General features: G+C 46.7%; 1 protein-coding gene across 6 annotated transcripts in view; it reads left to right on the forward strand.

Moving 5' to 3' along the window:
• Positions 1-4,668: 4,668 nt before the first annotated feature.
• The window catches only part of AASS (aminoadipate-semialdehyde synthase), a 53,694-nt gene continuing 42,321 nt past the window's right edge, over positions 4,669-16,041 (forward strand). For 2 of the 6 annotated variants that reach the window (XM_065556057.1, XM_065556045.1), the window contains exons 1-7: positions 4,687-4,798; positions 5,673-5,710; positions 9,175-9,395; positions 10,748-10,924; positions 13,890-13,974; positions 15,123-15,190; positions 15,291-15,437. In XM_065556057.1, the coding sequence (XP_065412129.1) occupies positions 9,183-9,395; positions 10,748-10,924; positions 13,890-13,974; positions 15,123-15,190; positions 15,291-15,437 (690 nt within the window). In that variant the 5' untranslated portion in view covers positions 4,687-4,798; positions 5,673-5,710; positions 9,175-9,182. Of the gene's footprint in view, positions 4,799-5,672; positions 5,715-9,174; positions 9,396-10,747; positions 10,925-13,889; positions 13,975-15,122; positions 15,191-15,290; positions 15,438-16,041 lie in introns of all 6 variants that reach the window. The other 4 variants (XM_065556055.1, XM_065556043.1, XM_065556048.1 and 1 more) reach the window with 3 other exon arrangements.

The following is a 16,041-nucleotide window of genomic DNA, read 5'->3' on the forward strand; positions in this document are numbered from 1 at the left end:
AGGGTTTTGGCCGCCCCAAGCAGCCAAACAAAAACAAAACAAAAAAGCTGCGATAGCGATCTGCGGTGGCAATTCGGCAGAAGGTCCTTCGCTCCGAGCAGGAGTGAGGGACCGTCCGCCGAACAGCCGGACCTGCCGCCCCTCTCTGAAGTGGCCGCCCCAAGCACCTGCTTGGTAAGCTGGTGCCAGCCCTGAGAAGCAATAATCTAGGGCTTCTTCTGAATTCTGTACCATTGTTCTGGAATGTAACTAAGATTATCAATGGTGAACACAGAATCTGCTTTTCAAACACAAAACGGCAAAAATGCAATGTGATGGGATATAAAGTTATTGAAGAACCCTAAATATGCATTTATGCACTGGCCCCCCGTGCACACCCCCCAGCTCTCCCCTTGCTGCGCTCGTGCTATGCGGCTCCTGGGCAATGGCGGCTCACATGCCCGGGAGCCGCAGAACCTGAGCACTGTGACGGGGGGAGCTGGGAGGTGTGCCTGGCAGGGCTGCAGTCCGGCACCCCCCTGGGGGCTCCTGCAGCGGATGCATGCGGGCAGCAGCCCCTGTGAGCCGCCTGGCTCCCCCCTCGCCATGCTCAGGCTCTGCGGCTCCCGGGAGTGTGAGCCGCCGCTGCTCCTCCTGGAGCAGGCTCAGGGCCCCGCGCCCCAGCGGCAGCAGCTCACATGCCCCGGAGCTGCAGAGCCCGAGTGTGGCAAGGGAGGAGCCGGGGGGTGCACAGGGGCCAGCGTCAGCATGCATCTGCTGCAGCCTGCAGGAGCCCCCGGGGGCCCACGCTGGGCTGCAGCCTGGACAGGAGGGGTGTGGGGGGTGTGGCTGCTCCCCGCTAGCAGCACTGCCACCTTTGCAGGGCTGCTGCCCCCGCAAGCCAATGCTCTGGCTCTCCGGAAGGCGGCTCCTCCCTGCCGAGCCAGGGCACTGCTTTTTGGCACCCTGTAATCAGGCGTGGACTCACTCCTGCAGCACCTCCTGCTGGTCATACCGGGAATTAGCTCACCAGCCTCTGGAACACCCTCTGCAGGCCAGTGATCCACCTGTCACTGGCCCCCCATGTCCCTCCCAGACCCCAGTGCCCTTGGCTTAGGTGCTGCCCCCCTGGCAGTACCCCACTCTTTCTCTGGGTCTCCCCACCCAGGGGAACCCCTACCTACTATCCCAATGTCACCTCAGTTATGGCTACTGCCAGTCACCATCTAGCCCCCACACTCTGGGGCAGACTGCAGTCTATCAGCCAATCATCACCAGCAACAAGGGGTTTGGACTGGCTGCCTTTACCCACCCTCAGGTTGCCTCTCTGCAACCCCAATACCTATATGGACCTGGAACCAGGCCCTGCAGCCTGGGGAGTTGCTGGCCTAGGGCTTCCCAGCCCTGCCTTACTCTATGTCCCCAGTGAGCTAGCTAGCTGCCTGCCTGCCTGCCTGCCTGCCTGCCTGCCTGCCTGCCTGCCTGCCTGCCTGCCTGCCTGCCTGCCTGCCTGCCTGCCTGCCTGCCTGCCTGCCTGCCTCTCCTGTCAGAGGGAGCCTGCTCAGCCCTGGCTACCCTGGCCTTCTTATAAGGCTGAGTGGCTCAGTTTGGGGCATGGCCCCAGCTGCAGCCACTTCCCCATTCAGCCAGGGTTTTGCCCCTTTACACAGCCCCAGCCCTCTGCAGGGCTTTTCCAACCCCTTCAGGGCTGGAGCGGGCATTCACCCCGCTACACCCCCTCAACCACTTGGCGCCCTAGGTGACTGCCTAGTTCGCCTAGTGGTTGCACCGGCCCTGGTGGGAAACCTTGCTTGTGTTCCATCATGAGCCTTTCTGCAAACCAGGTCTGAATTTTGAGTTTATAACAAAACCAGAAACCAGGGAGATTTCAGTTGGCGTCAGATTTTATTGCTGAAGTTCTGTAGAGCTCTTGTAACAATAAAGAAATAGGCTGGTTTGAAGATTCTGTTTCTAACCTATTAAGTCTAATTAATGCATTTAAACACCTTTTGGGATAGAAAATCAATTGGGAAAAGTTGGGCATAAGCAAACATGCTTATAAGGGAATCTATGATCATTGGAATTCTAGATGGCAACCCAAATTTATGAAATATTTAGGGATAACTCATCCCCAGAGAGATAGAAAATCTGGTCAAAATTAATCTAGAGTCCATCTTCCCCAGGAAATGAGAGACTCCTAACCCCTTAGTCACTATTCCTCAGTTTTATTTTAGGAAAATGAAGAAAAATGTTAAAATATTTCTCTGGGGTGCGTGTGAGGCCAATCCTGACTTTTTGTAAATGGCAACCCCCAATCACACACAATTTCCATTCCCCGCTGGGAGCGGTGGGAGGGGGAAGCTTCCCAGGGCTTCCTGCTCCAGGAAAGCAGGATCTGGCTGGCCTGGCTTCTGCCTCCTCTCCCACTCCCTGCAAGGAGAGAGGCAGCCTTGTCAATTTCAGGGCTCCATGCTGGGGGGAGGGAGGGAGTGACCCTGGCATCTCACCCCAGCTGGGAGCAGGGACCAGCCACAGAGGCTTCTCGCCCTTGCTGGGGGGAGGGCAGAGGTGTGTCCAGCTGCCCAAGCTCTTCAGGGGAGTGGGGGGCAGCTGAAATCCAGCTGCCCAGCTTTCTTGTCAATTTCACAGTTCCTGCTGTGAAATTGACAAGACAACCAACAGCCAATGTAAGTAACAGTTTCTACTCTTGCATCTGAAGAAATCAGGTTCTTACCCACGAAAGCTTATGCTCCCAATACTTCTGTTAGTCTCAAAGGTGCCACAGGACCCTCTGTTGCTTTTTACAGTTTCTACACAGAAACTGTGTCACCCTAACTACATCGACATAAGCCCTATACTTCTTGTTGAGATGGAGTTATTTATGTCGGTGTAGTAGGGCATTTACATTGGCGGGAGCAAGACTGTAATGTAGACACTGACATAATTAGTTCAATATAAGCTGCCTCATGTTGACCTAACTGTGTAGTGTGGACCAGGCCTTAGTCTTTAATAGGGTATGGTTACCCTTAGAATTCTACAGTGGCAAAGCTGCAGTGGTTCAGTGTAGTTCTCCCATCACTGTAGGTAATTCATCTCCCCAAGAGGAGGTAGTTAAGTTGATGGAAGAATTCTTTTGTTCACCTAGGGTTGTCTACACCAGGGGTTAGGTTGGCAGAGCTACGTCTCTCTGGATTTTTCACGCCCTGGAGAAATGTATCTATGGCCTTGTCTACAGTACAGTTATGTGAATAGTGTAACTCAAATCGACGTATCTTAGATTTACTTCCTGCAGGGTCCACACTATGCAATGTCGAAGGGAGATGCTCTCCCATCAACTCCCCCTACTCTTCTCGATTCAGTGGAATAAAGGAGTCGATGGGAGAGCGATCTGCGGTCGATTTAGCGGGTCTTCCCTAGAGCCGCTAAATCAGGGGTCGGCAACCTTTCAGCAGTGGTGTGCCGAGTCTTCATTTATTCACTCTAATTTAAGGTTTTGCGTGCCAGTAATACATTTTAACGTTTTTTAGGTCTCTCTCTGTCTATATTAGATAACTAAACTATTGTCGTATGTAAAGTAAACAAGGTTTTCAAAATGTTTAAGAAGCTTCATTTAAAATTAAATTAAAATGCTGATCTTACACCGCTGGCCCGCTCAGTCCGCTGCTGGCCTGGGGTTCCACTCACCTAGGGTGGCAGCAGGCTGAGTGGGACTGGCGGCCGGGACCCCGGCTGGCAAGGGGCCGGCAGCCAGAACCCCAGACCAGCAGCGGGTTGTGCGGGGCTGACGGCCGGGATCCCAGACCGGCAGCGGGCTGAGCAGCTCAGCCTGCTGCTGCTCAGCCCACTGCCGGTCTGGGCTCCCGGCCCGGCCCAGCTCTGCCCACATACAGTGGGTACCTACCTTTTCCCTGGTTCTGTCACTGTTAAAAATTTACACCTTAGGTAGGCCTGTGTATTTGTATATAAACACTTATCTGGAATCCAACTGTGTGTGGTTTCCCCCTATTACTAATGTTGTGTAGAGAGCAAAGATAGTGTACTGCCATACCTTATTTTAGTGGGTGGGGAAAGGGGGAAATTAGAGCACCCTGAGTCACTTGTCATTGAGGAGGAGGGGGTTACACAAGGATTTTGTCAGCTGGGGAGGGGCTGGGATGCTTTTCAGAGGCAGGGGGAGGTTGATCCTTCGATGTCTTATCTGCCTTGCCCATGCCCATCCCTCATTACCGTACAATTTATGTTAAAAATACAATGTTGACACCCATTTTATTAATGTGTTTCTTGTCTCCCAAATCCCCACCGTGTTTTCCCTCGTAGTCCAGATGTCCCTGAGCCATTTCGGAGAAGGGCGGCTCCGCTCTCTCAGCAATCCCGCGGACTATCATGTATGGCGGATCATAGCAGCATTGCGGGCTGTGCAGTCGGCTCCCTGCTGCTGCTAGCCCATTGGCTATCCGTGTGTAGGAGCATTCCCGTGCCCTTGTGCAAGTCCCCCTGGAGAGCCAGGGCCCCGGGGCGGGACATTCTGGGAAATCTCCCCCGCCCAAACAGGAGCACACACATAAGAGAGGCGGGCTGGGGGTGTGTATGGGAGGGACGAAACGTCACCAATGACGTTACTCCTGAAGCCCTTTGGGGATTGGCGGAAAGGAAAGGTTGTACCTCGAAGGTCACACTCGATTGGCTGCCGCCGGGGGGCGGCATCCCTTAGTTCCCCAAAATTCTGTTAATAGCCTGGCTGGGCAGCTGTTCGGTTACTTTGCGCAATCGCAGAGCTGGCGGCTTCGTTCTCCCCGTGTAAACCCCGCTCCGCTGGCAGGTAGGTGCCGCGCGTGGTGAGGGGCGGGAGCTGGGCTTTGCATGTCCTGTGGTGGGGTTCTGCGGCGGCGGCAGCAGCAGGCGGAGCCTTTCCTCAGGGGCCTACCCTCCCGGGCGCTTCCAGGTCGCGCGTGGCAGCTGTTCCTGCTGAGTGTGGGCTGGACCTTGGAGGCCGCTGCGCCCCGGGCAGGCGGCGGGGGGGCTCCCTGGGTCAGGGCGGGACGGGGGCTGGGCTGCATGTCGCCCCCCGGGAGGGTTCCTTGCCAGCAGCTTCTCGCTTTCTGGGAATGTCTCTCTCTGTCTCCGAGCCTGGCCGGTGCCGTCCCGCCGTGGTGGGTCGGGCAGACCAGCCTGGCTTTCCGCTCCCTTCCCGCTCCTCGCCACAGCTGGACTCTTGAGGACAAATTTGCATCTTCCTTTCTGGCAACAAAGTAGCCACGTTTGTTCTCGGTGGTGACCCCTGCAGCAAGCCTGAATTTTCCAGCTCGCGAGGCCTTTTCTGGCTAGTAACTTAGACTGACAGGGAGAAATCCATCCGAGAGGAAACTGCGAAGAAAGTTAAATGCTCTTTTTAGCTGCATCTCTAGATCAGGGGTTACCTGCCGCCCCGTTCTAACCTGGGGGGAAACACGTTTGGATCACATCATACGTCTGTTAGGAAGGAACTGTTCATGACCTCTGGCAAAGGTGTCTCTGAAAGTCACCATTGATTTAAAAAATCCTCTCGGGGGGAGGGATCTAAAACCCATCGGTCTGCTATTGCTCCAAGTAACAATTAAGATAAGTATAACTGAAGGAGATTGTGGGGAAAATATTTTTCTATATCTTCACTTTGCACTGGGTACCTGGCAGAATTCTTATCTTTTTTGTTAAAGATGCAGCTGGAAGAACAGAAATTGGCAGTAGGATTCAGGCAGGTATTGATAAATGATATTGTTTAATTTCAAAACTAAATGCTTTAAATAATCATTTAAAAAAATTAAAAAATCATGCCAACTTCATCAGTTTGTGGCACTAAAACTACCATTAGAAGCATAACCATATATTCAGTATGCTTTTAAAGAGTTGCTGTCAATTTAAAAATATGTTGTAAATGTACTATCTTTAACATAATTAATGCCGCTAAGATATTATAAGTATAAGATTTTTTTTAAAAAAATACATCTTGCTAATCTTGGTCTTGTACATCTTTCAGCAAGGCCAGTGAATTCAGTTTCACTCTGACTTACTTTAGCAGTGTTTGGATTTCCAAGGCTTCTGGGAATGTTTGTTTAAAAGCACATATTTTTATTGGAACTCAAAAAAAAGTTTCCACAGTGTTTGCTTTTGGTCTGAGGTTTTAGAAAACCTTGTTTTCAGGCCAAATTTAAGGTGAAAGTGTCCCTTTAATAGACCAAATGTGAAAAAAACAAAGCACTGTTTGTGCCGTTGTGCAGTCTATGTGGTTTTATAAAAACATGGTAAGTGAATATAATGTAACTGGGATATGCTTCATGCAAAAGGTCTCTTGTAAGGTATCATTACAAAGCTTATAATCTACTGAGTGTGATCATCTGATTTGTAGAAATGTACCACTCTTGTATCTAAAACTAGAAATATAAAATATAACTCTGAGGGCCTATTGTAATTATGTAAAGTGTGGGCCATTAATGATGGTTTGGAATCTTGATGACTCCCATTGTCTGCAGATGGCTGTGTTTACCTTTGAGTCTTCCTGTATATGTGTGTGCTGGCAAGTGAGTAATGAAGTCTTGCAGTGACATGTGATCATGTCACCTGAACTGGAATCTATCAACTGGTGCTTTTCCAGTGAGGGGGGGTGGAAACCCAGAGGGACAAAGGGTTCCCGCCTTATGCAAAAGATATATAAAGGGGTGGGAGAGAACAAAGGAGAGAGAGGAGCCATCATGAAGAATCCCCTAGCTATCACCTGAGCTGCAACAAGAGCTGTACCAGGGAAAATAATTGTGCCCAGGCCTGGAAGGTGTCCAGTCTGAGAAAAAACTTACTGAAGCATCTCTGAGGGTGACATTATCTGTATTCAGTTTGATTAGGCATAGATTTGCGCATTTTATTTTATTTTGCTTGGTGACTTACTTTGTTCTGTCTGTTACTACTTGGAACCACTTAAATCCTACTGTCTGTATTTAATAAAATCACTTTTTATTTAGTAATTTACTCAGAGTATGTATTAATACCTGGGGGAGCAAACAACTGTGCATATCTCTCATAAGCTTTATGCAGGGTAAAATGGATTTATCTGGGTTTAGACCCCATTGGGAGTTGGGCATCTGAGTTCTAGAGACAAGCACACTTCTGTGAGCTGTTTTCAGGTAAACTTGCAGCTTTGGGGCAAGTGATTCAGACCCTGGGTCCATGTTGGAGCAGACGGGAGTGTCTGGCTCAGCAAGACAGGGTGCTGGAGTCCTGAGCTGGCAGGGAAAACAGGAGCAGGGGTAGTCTTTTGCACATCAGGTGGCAGCTCCCAAGGGGGTTTCTGTGATCCAACCCGTCACACTGTTACGAACAGGAAAGAAGATATGATCCCTATCTCAGAATTTTGCATGCTCACTCTTCTCTCCCCCACCCCACCCAAACAAGCAAAAAAAAAAAAAACCCCTATCCGCACGTGACCCATAATCAGCCAGTTAGTTTCTTGTACAAGTGGGTCTTCAGCAGGAAGGATCCTGTGCTTGCAGGCATTCTGCTCATAGGAAGGTGCTATGTAAGTGAGAACTAAAAGATCATTACACTTTTCATTTCAAAGTAGCTTTCTCTGGTACTGTAAGATGCTCACTATGTATTTCTCTCTATAGCCCTGATCTTGCAAAGATTTACAGGTTTCAGAGTAGCAGCTGTATTAGTCTGTATCCGCAAAAAGAACAAGAGTACTTGTGGCACCTTAGAGACTAACAAATTTATTAGAGCATAAGCTTTCGTGGACTGCAGCCCACTTCTTGGGATGCATATAGAGTGGAACATATATTGAGGAGATATATACACACATACAGAGAGCATGAACAGGTGGGAGTTGTCTTACCAACTCTGAGAGGCCAATTAAGTAAGAGAATTTTTTTTTTTGAAGTGATAATCAAGCTAGCCCAGTACAGACAGTTTGATAAGAAGTGAGAACACTTACAAAGGGAGAGAGATTCAATGTTTGTAATGGCTCAGCCATTCCCAGTCCTTATTCAATCCTGAGTTGATTGTATCTAGTTTGCATATCAATTCCAGCTCAGCAGTCTCTCGGAGTCTGTTTTTGAAGTTTTTCTGTTGTAAGATAGCCACCCGCAGGTCTGTCATTGAATGGCCAGACAGGTTAAAGTGTTCTCCCACTGGTTTTTGAGTATTATGATTCCTGATGTCAGATTTGTTTCCATTAATTCTTTTGCGTACAGACTGTCCGGGTTGGCCAATGTACATGGCAGAGGGTTTACAGAAGATTTACAGACACTCCTAACTTGAAGTCCATGAGCAGTCCCACTGAGTTTAAAGGGCCTTTGTTTGCTTAAATATGTGCATAGGTCTTTGCAAAACTGGGGTCTAAGAGCTAGATTTTCAAAAGATGTTTAAATGCAGATAGGCATCTAGACCCAGATCCTCAAAGGTATCCAAGCATCTAAGTACCTTTTGAGGATCTGAACCTTAGTGGGGTTTTCAAAAGTGCCTAAGCACCTAACTTAAGTTGATTTACATTTAAATAGGGGTTGGGTGCCTAGGCATGCTTATGTAAATATCTTTAAAGAGCTGGCCCAAGGCCATTTGTCCTTGGTCATGTAGCACCTTTAACTGTACTTTATTGCTTTTTTATGAGTTAGTCTCTTTTGTTATCACTACACCAAGTGATAAGAAAGATACTTATAAGATTTATAGGGTGGGAGATTGATACATTTTTTGACTCTTGCATAGTCATACTGGTGACTCAGTCTAATTGGCATTTTTGCTTAAGCCTCCAGCACGGATCACAAGTACAGTAACTGGAATTAAAAACAATATACCTTGCACATGAGTAAAAACTTTTTGATACAGCAATACTGGTGGTTTGATTTTGTGAAGTAACCCAGCCAAAGCGAAGAGAAAACAAGACTTTGTAATGTTCTCTTACTGTTTCAGTTGTGGTTTACATTAGAGAACTTACATTTGGTAATGAAAGTAAAGTCAGGTTTCTCTTGCACAGGACATCTGGGAATATTAGTACTATTAATCAGAAAATTGTGATAATTATTGCTGGTGTTATGATCATTGTGGTGATTAGTAGTTGAGTATGTTTTACAACAGATTTCTAAAGAGACCCAAACGTTTTGCACAAACATAATGGCTTCTAAGCATCTTTGCAAGCATGGTATCGTTTAACTACTTTGTCTTTGCTGCCATCAGGTTTTATCATGCTACGAACATTCAGAGACACAACTGGCAAGTTTGGGGTCCACCTTTTAAAGTGCCATCACCATCATAAACCTGTACTGGCAATCAGGAGGGAAGATGTTAGTGTTTGGGAAAGAAGAGCACCTCTAGCACCAAAGCATGTTAAAGAGCTAACAAATCTGGGATACAAAGTCTTAGTACAACCATCAAACCGGAGAGCCATCCATGAAAAGGTAAGTTCTGCTGTGGTTCCTATTTAGGTGAACAAAATGTAACATTGGTTTATTTAATTATGGTATTACAGCATTAAAGGATCTAAAGGCTGTACATAATAGCGAACATATGTTATTAGCTACTCTGTTATGTATTACAAAAGGGGGTCATTCTTTCCCACTGACTAAAGCAATGGGAATCATTGGCTAGATCTGTAAGGCAATATTGATACCTATTCATTGTTCTTTGTTTTTTAGGTCTGTCCTGCCCTCCCCCAGCCTCCCTGCCTTCTATTGTCTAAATTCTCAATAATTCTTTGCATAGGAACTTTAGGGGTTTTATGTAATTCCTGATGTCCTATGTAACTGTTTTTGTCTTTTTCCTTGCTGCCTGAATTCAGGCAGCATATTTCCGCTGATGTTATGTGTAATTGTGACAGAGAAAAGGTGTGGCTTTTCCCCCAATCCTGTTAATTCATCTGAGTTAAGTTGAAATGATTGCAAAGCCCTGTTAAGATGCAGGCCACCATGTTTGAAGCTTTGCTAGCTGGCCATATTGTAGTCACGCTAGACTGACTCTTAATGAGACATTTGTATTAAGCTAAAGCAATTGTGACACATACCCTTTTTACTTATCGAGTCAGGGTCTGAGAGTGGGAGGAATATGGTTGAAGGCGAAAAAAAAACCAAAATACAACCTACTGTCCAGGCTTCAAGGATTTGTACTTTAACCAGGTGTTTTTAAGTAACAGCCACATTTACACCAAAGATAACTTACTTTGTGTAAGTCTATTGATTTTTTTGCTATGCTAATATTCAGCCTGGTCCTGCTGTCATTTTGAAGTCAGTGGGAGTCTTGCCATCAACCTCAGTCCAAGCAGCATGATAGTATGGTTGAGTGGGTAAGGCACAGAGGTAGGAGCAGAAGCCCTAGCTTTTGTAACCCACTGTATGACCATGAACAAACCACCCAATTTCTGTGTCTTAGTTGCTCCATCTTAGAATGGGGATTGAGATGCTTTACCCACTTTTGAAGGAATGAAAACTTCTACAACCTATTTATTACTAGTAATAAGATGGGCTGAATTCTGCCCCAGGTTCAATCCTATGCTATCCCAATGAAATAATCCTTCTATGTGGTGTGTGGTATTCTGTTGTTTAACAGCACGCTTAATCAAGATTAATTTGTTTAATTGCTTGACCGCAGCCCTAATACAAATCCAAGCTCTTAAACAAGTTTGTTTAGTAACAGGCCTTAACTTGTTTCTGTATCTTTCTGCTTCATAAGTTCTTTTAAGATGGCTTTTTTTTTTTTTTTTTTTTTTTTTGCATTAATATCAAAGAATAAAAGTTTCTTAATGCTCTGTTTACAGGAATATATAAAAGCAGGTGGCATTATTCAAGAAGATATTTCTGAGGCATCGCTAATTGTGGGAGTGAAGAGACCTCCAGAGGATAAATTAATTCCTAAGAAGAATTATGCATTCTTCTCTCACACTATTAAAGCCCAAGAGGCAAACATGTCTCTACTGGATGAAATTCTAAGAAAGGTAAAAATATTGTAGTAAGAAAGATCAATGACTGTTACCATAAGGTAAAAAACAGGATTAAGCATACAGTGCATTGGAAAGTAACCTAAGTATTCCTAGATATTTGAGCTTGCTTTTCATGATACAATAATAGAAAGTCTGTACTCTCAACAGTTGTTTTAAGAGATGCATTTAATTTTTTAAGCTGTTTATATTGATTCTCCTAAGATATAATATGGAAATAGTCAAGAGAGTATTGTATATCCAAATACCAGCTATAGGGTATCTACCACACATCACTTAGCTATGGGTTAGAACACATTGCTGCATCGCAGCATTTATATTCTAAGCTTCTATTTTTATTCCTGAGGGAAATAAAATTTTTCCCCACAATATTTTAAAATTCTGCAAATTTTTATTGGTCAATAAACAAATGTGGCGGCTCTAGCATGACAGTGGGGAGCATAGGCCACTGGCTGCACGGAGATAGATCATCCTGCAGCCCCCCTCCACCCCACCCGGACACAGACCCAGCAATGAGGCTGCACCTGACCCTGACACAGCACAAGGGCTGGGCCTGCCCCAGAAACCCCCCAGGCCGTGCCCCTCCATGCCAGGTGCAGGAGGTGTGGGCAGGCAGGCTCAGCCCAGCAGGATCTAAGTGTGGAGGGGCTTAGTGTGGAGGATCCAGATGTGAGGTGAGAGGGGATCTGTGTGCAGCAATCTGGGTGTGGGTGGCTCAGTGGGGGTCCAGATGCAGGGAGTTCTGGATGAACAGGAGCTTGTTGGGGGCTTCTGGGTACAGGGCCATGGAACTTTTGCAGGGAGCTTCAAGTGAAGGTGGTTGGGGCTCAGCGGGGGTGGGGGGGGGGGTCTGGGTGTGTGGGGCTCAGTGGGGGGAGTTGGGTGCTGGGGGACTGGGGCTTTGTAGGGTGGGGGTCCAGGTGCAGCTGGTAGGGACTCTGGGGGGAACTTGTCAGGGTGGAGATTTGAGTGTGAAGGGTTCAGTGGGGGGTGGTCTGAGGGATAGGAGTCCAGATGCAGGGGGTTGGGGCTCAGTGAGGGAAGTTATGGGTTTGGGGCTTATGGATGCAGGAGGGTCTGGGGGGTCCAAATGTGTGGGGTTGGGCAGATGGGGGTGCAGCTTCCCAAACCGTGATCTCTTCCCCTGTGGCTGAGGAACAATGGGGGTGGAAAGCGGGGTGTGTGTGTGTGTGTGTGTGTGTGGCCTCCTGCAGCTGGGGGAGGTTTCTGGCCTTGGCCACTCCTTTCAGGGGAAGAGGAAGTCCTGGCCTGCAGCCCAGCTGGGACTAGCAGCTGAATCCAGCACAGGGTATGAGCCACCAGTCAGGGTATCCTTAGCATCTCTCTCTCTCCCTCCCTCCTCCCCCCCCAGTTGTGCAGTTATTTACCTCTCTGCCAGCTGCTCTGGGCACCCTGAACGATGCACCTGCACTGCTGGGGTGGGGGTGCATGACTGCTTGTGCAGCTTCCCTTTGCCTCCCCATCAGAAAGTCATTTTTCTGTGCGGGAGCAAAGAAATCTGCGGGGGACATGAATTCTGCATGCATGTAGTAATGCAGAATTCCCCCAGAAGTATATTTTGATATTTATAACTGGGCTTTAAACATTCAAATCTAGGCTGAAATTGCCATTCCCTGGCCTCAGTCGAGGACTTAATTATCCCTCTTTACTTGTTGTTTATATGATGCAAAGTGCTTAACTTGAAACTGATAGTCTTGGCCAGGGGTTCTCAAATTGGGGATTGGGACCCCTCAGGGGATCAAGAGGTTATTACATGAGGGGGTCGCAAGCTGTCAGCCTCCACCCCAAACCCTACTTTGCCTCCAGCATTTATAATGGTGTTAAATATATAAAAAAGTGTTCTTAGTTTATAAGGGGGGGTTGCACTCAGAAGCTTGCTATGTGAAAGGGGTCACCAGTACAAAAGTTTGAGAGCCACTGGTCTTGGCTCTAATACACTTTGAAAAGCTGATTAAGTGCTGTATGTGCTTGCCTAAGAGACATTCTCTCATGGTTTAAAGAATAAGGGACCCTTCTTGCCAGAGTAAATTGTGAGGAGAAAAAAAGATTGAAGTCAGCGTGGCTGTACTGGTCTATATGATATTGATATCAAGTCTAAAGGGTCTGGTGTGCAGTCCTTATGTGGCTAACTGTTCCAAAGAAGCTAATTCTGCCTGATTAGGAACTGCAAAATTTGTCCCTTTGCATTTTTCATAACATTGGGTAAAATCCTGGCCTCATGGAAGTTTTGCCACTTATTTCACTGGGACCAGGATTTTATCCTCTGTTCAGTATATTGATTTGAGCAAATAGTTGTCCCCGAGAACAGAGGTCCTCTGTCTACAAAGCATGGACAATAAAAGTAAGTGTCTCCAACAAGCCACAACCTTGATCTTCCAACTTTGTTTGGGGAGAGGATACGTGGATACTGGAATCGGATGTAACTTTTACTCTAGTCTCACTTCTGAGATTGCCAATGAGTGTCTTATTTGTGAGGTGGCAAATGGCCCATTGGGACTGAATCACCCTGTTATTTGGTCAGGATGCTGTTTGTGGGCTCTGACTCTGGGTCAGAGCCTCCTCTGGTGTCAGTCAGTGTAGCTCTGTTGCTGAACTGCTGATTTACACTAGATGAAGATCTTCCTCTCTAGGTTCCTCGAAGATGGTCATGTTTCGTTCCAATGATCTGCTGATTGCAGTGCTAACATTTTATTTCTTCACTTAAAAACATTATGGAGACTCTGGTTATAAACCAAGCAAGCCAAAGTCAACCTGTTCTTAAAAAAACTATTTTTTCCCTATAGTTGAAAACTCAGTCCTGTGCATCTGCCTGTCTCATGCACAAAAGGTGACAGACGTGCATGTAAAAGCAGTTCCCATGAAAGCAGTACATCCTTTATTTTGCTGTTTAAAATCAAACTTTTAGTGAAAACATAAAAAGTAACTTTTTATGTATTTTCAGGAAATTCGATTGATTGACTATGAGAAAATGGTTGATCACAGAGGACTACGAGTGGTAGCCTTTGGACAGTGGGCTGGTGTAGCAGGTATAGTGCACTATACAATAAGTAGGCCTAGAACTAATAATGCTCCACCAACATCAGCACCTTTTCAGTTTACATTAACTTCCTGAGAATCCAGGCCTGTGGTGCTTTTTGTAGCTGCTGTGCAGCTCCTGAGAATCTTTTTCTAGCCTGTTGCTAATTCCTGGCACACAGGATAGTCAACATCCTGAGGATTCTCCCCAACTCCATTATTTTACTTCCTATAAAGTCCCATCTATCCAGGGCCGATACTACCATTAAAGCAAACTAGGCGGTTGCCTAGGATGCCAAGATTTGGGGGCGCCAAAAAGTGGTGCCCCCAAATCTTTTTTTACAGCGTTCCTACGCCCCCTCCCCGAGTGCGTGGTCGCCGCTGCACTTCTCCCGCCTCCCAGGCTTGCAGCACCAATCAGTTGTTTGGCGCTGCAAGCCTGGGAGAGGAGGAGAATTAGAGTGGGGGTGGCATGCTCGGGGAGGAGGCGGAGCAGAGGTGAGCTGGGGTGGGGAGCTGCCGCACGTCTCCCTGGTGGGGGAGCTGCCACGGGGTGGGGGGTGCCTCAGGGCTGGGGGGGGGGGGCGGCACGCAAGGTGGAAGTTTCCCCTAGGGCGCGAAACTTCCTTGCACCGGCCCTGCATCTATCTATACAGAACCAGTATTTCTCTTGCCAGGAGAGTAGATACTCAACCTCACTGGAAGGAGAATCAGTGACCCTAGACCTACAGAATGTGTGCTCTAGAAAGAAATGTCTATCACCTTCCCTGTGAGCCAAAGTGCATGGTGAAGCTACAACACATACTAATCAGCCTTCTTTTTGAGACATGGTCCTGATAGCTTTGTATTAAAGTATTTATTGTTTTTCCACTGTATCTCCAAAAAGCTCACTACTCTTCAGTTGAATTTAGTGGTGTGGGCTTGTCTCTCTTCCCTCCTCCTCCACTCCCAACATGGTGGTCCCTCTCTCCAAAAAAAACAAACAAACAAAAAACCCCTAAAACATTGGCATGTTTGAAGGATGCCAAATGGAGGACTGAGATCCAAGTCTGCTACTGAACCTGTGTTTTATCTTGAGTCCAGGAAGATCTTTGGTATCAGTCACTGTAGATCCTGTATGTCCATTCTTAATTATATTAACTGTATAATTCTGAAATAGGAATGATCAATATTTTACATGGAATGGGATTACGATTTCTTGCCCTAGGTCATCACACTCCTTTCATGGTAAGATTTTTACATAATATCACTTAAACATTTTAGTAAAAAGAAATATCATTGGATCTGGACAAACATATTGACGAGAACCCTTTGTGTCTGGTTTCAGCACATTGGTATGGCTCATAACTACAGGAACAGCAGCCAGGCTGTGCAGGCAGTGCGGGATGCTGGCTATGAAATCTCTCTGGGTTTGATGCCAAAGTCGATTGGACCCTTAACATTTGTGTTTACAGGCACTGGTAATGTTTCTAAGGTAAGAAGTCCTTCCCCCACCAATGCAATTCTCATTTTTGATGTGTCTTTTTACCAAAGTCCTATTTCTGCATCTTGTAGACTCACTGTACACAGTTTTATGATAGAATTAATTTGCACAGTACTCTTGCTTCTAGGTTTTTTTGCCACGATGTGGTACGAATTCCTAGTTACCCTAGACTTGTGCCTGTAGAGGAGCTATGATACTGATTACTAGTCATGAATCATAAAAACGAGGATGCACTGTCAATGAAAGCTGCTCCTCACCCCCTTAAATGCTATAGAATGGATAAGGATGACTATGGGAGAGGATTTCTGTTTGCTTTATCTGTCTGTATACATTATTCCTCAAAGAAGGTTAGTCTTCTGCATTATTTATGTGGGTGTAAGACTTGATGTTGGTCTCTACCTAAAGGATGGATGGTTGATCCAATGGATGGGTTACTCTCCACTACCCCTGAGATGCAGTCATCTGCAGAAGCTCTTTGCCTTTTTGGGCTTGGTGGTTGCAGGGTGCAGTCTCCATTACATTCACACACCCCTTTAGCATACATCCTTAGGCAAGAGACTACTAGCCTGCTGTTGGCTGCAGTGAGCGACTGATG

Source organism: Chrysemys picta, chromosome 1 (genome assembly GCF_011386835.1).
Source record: "Chrysemys picta bellii isolate R12L10 chromosome 1, ASM1138683v2, whole genome shotgun sequence".
Taxonomy (NCBI): domain Eukaryota; kingdom Metazoa; phylum Chordata; order Testudines; family Emydidae; genus Chrysemys; species Chrysemys picta.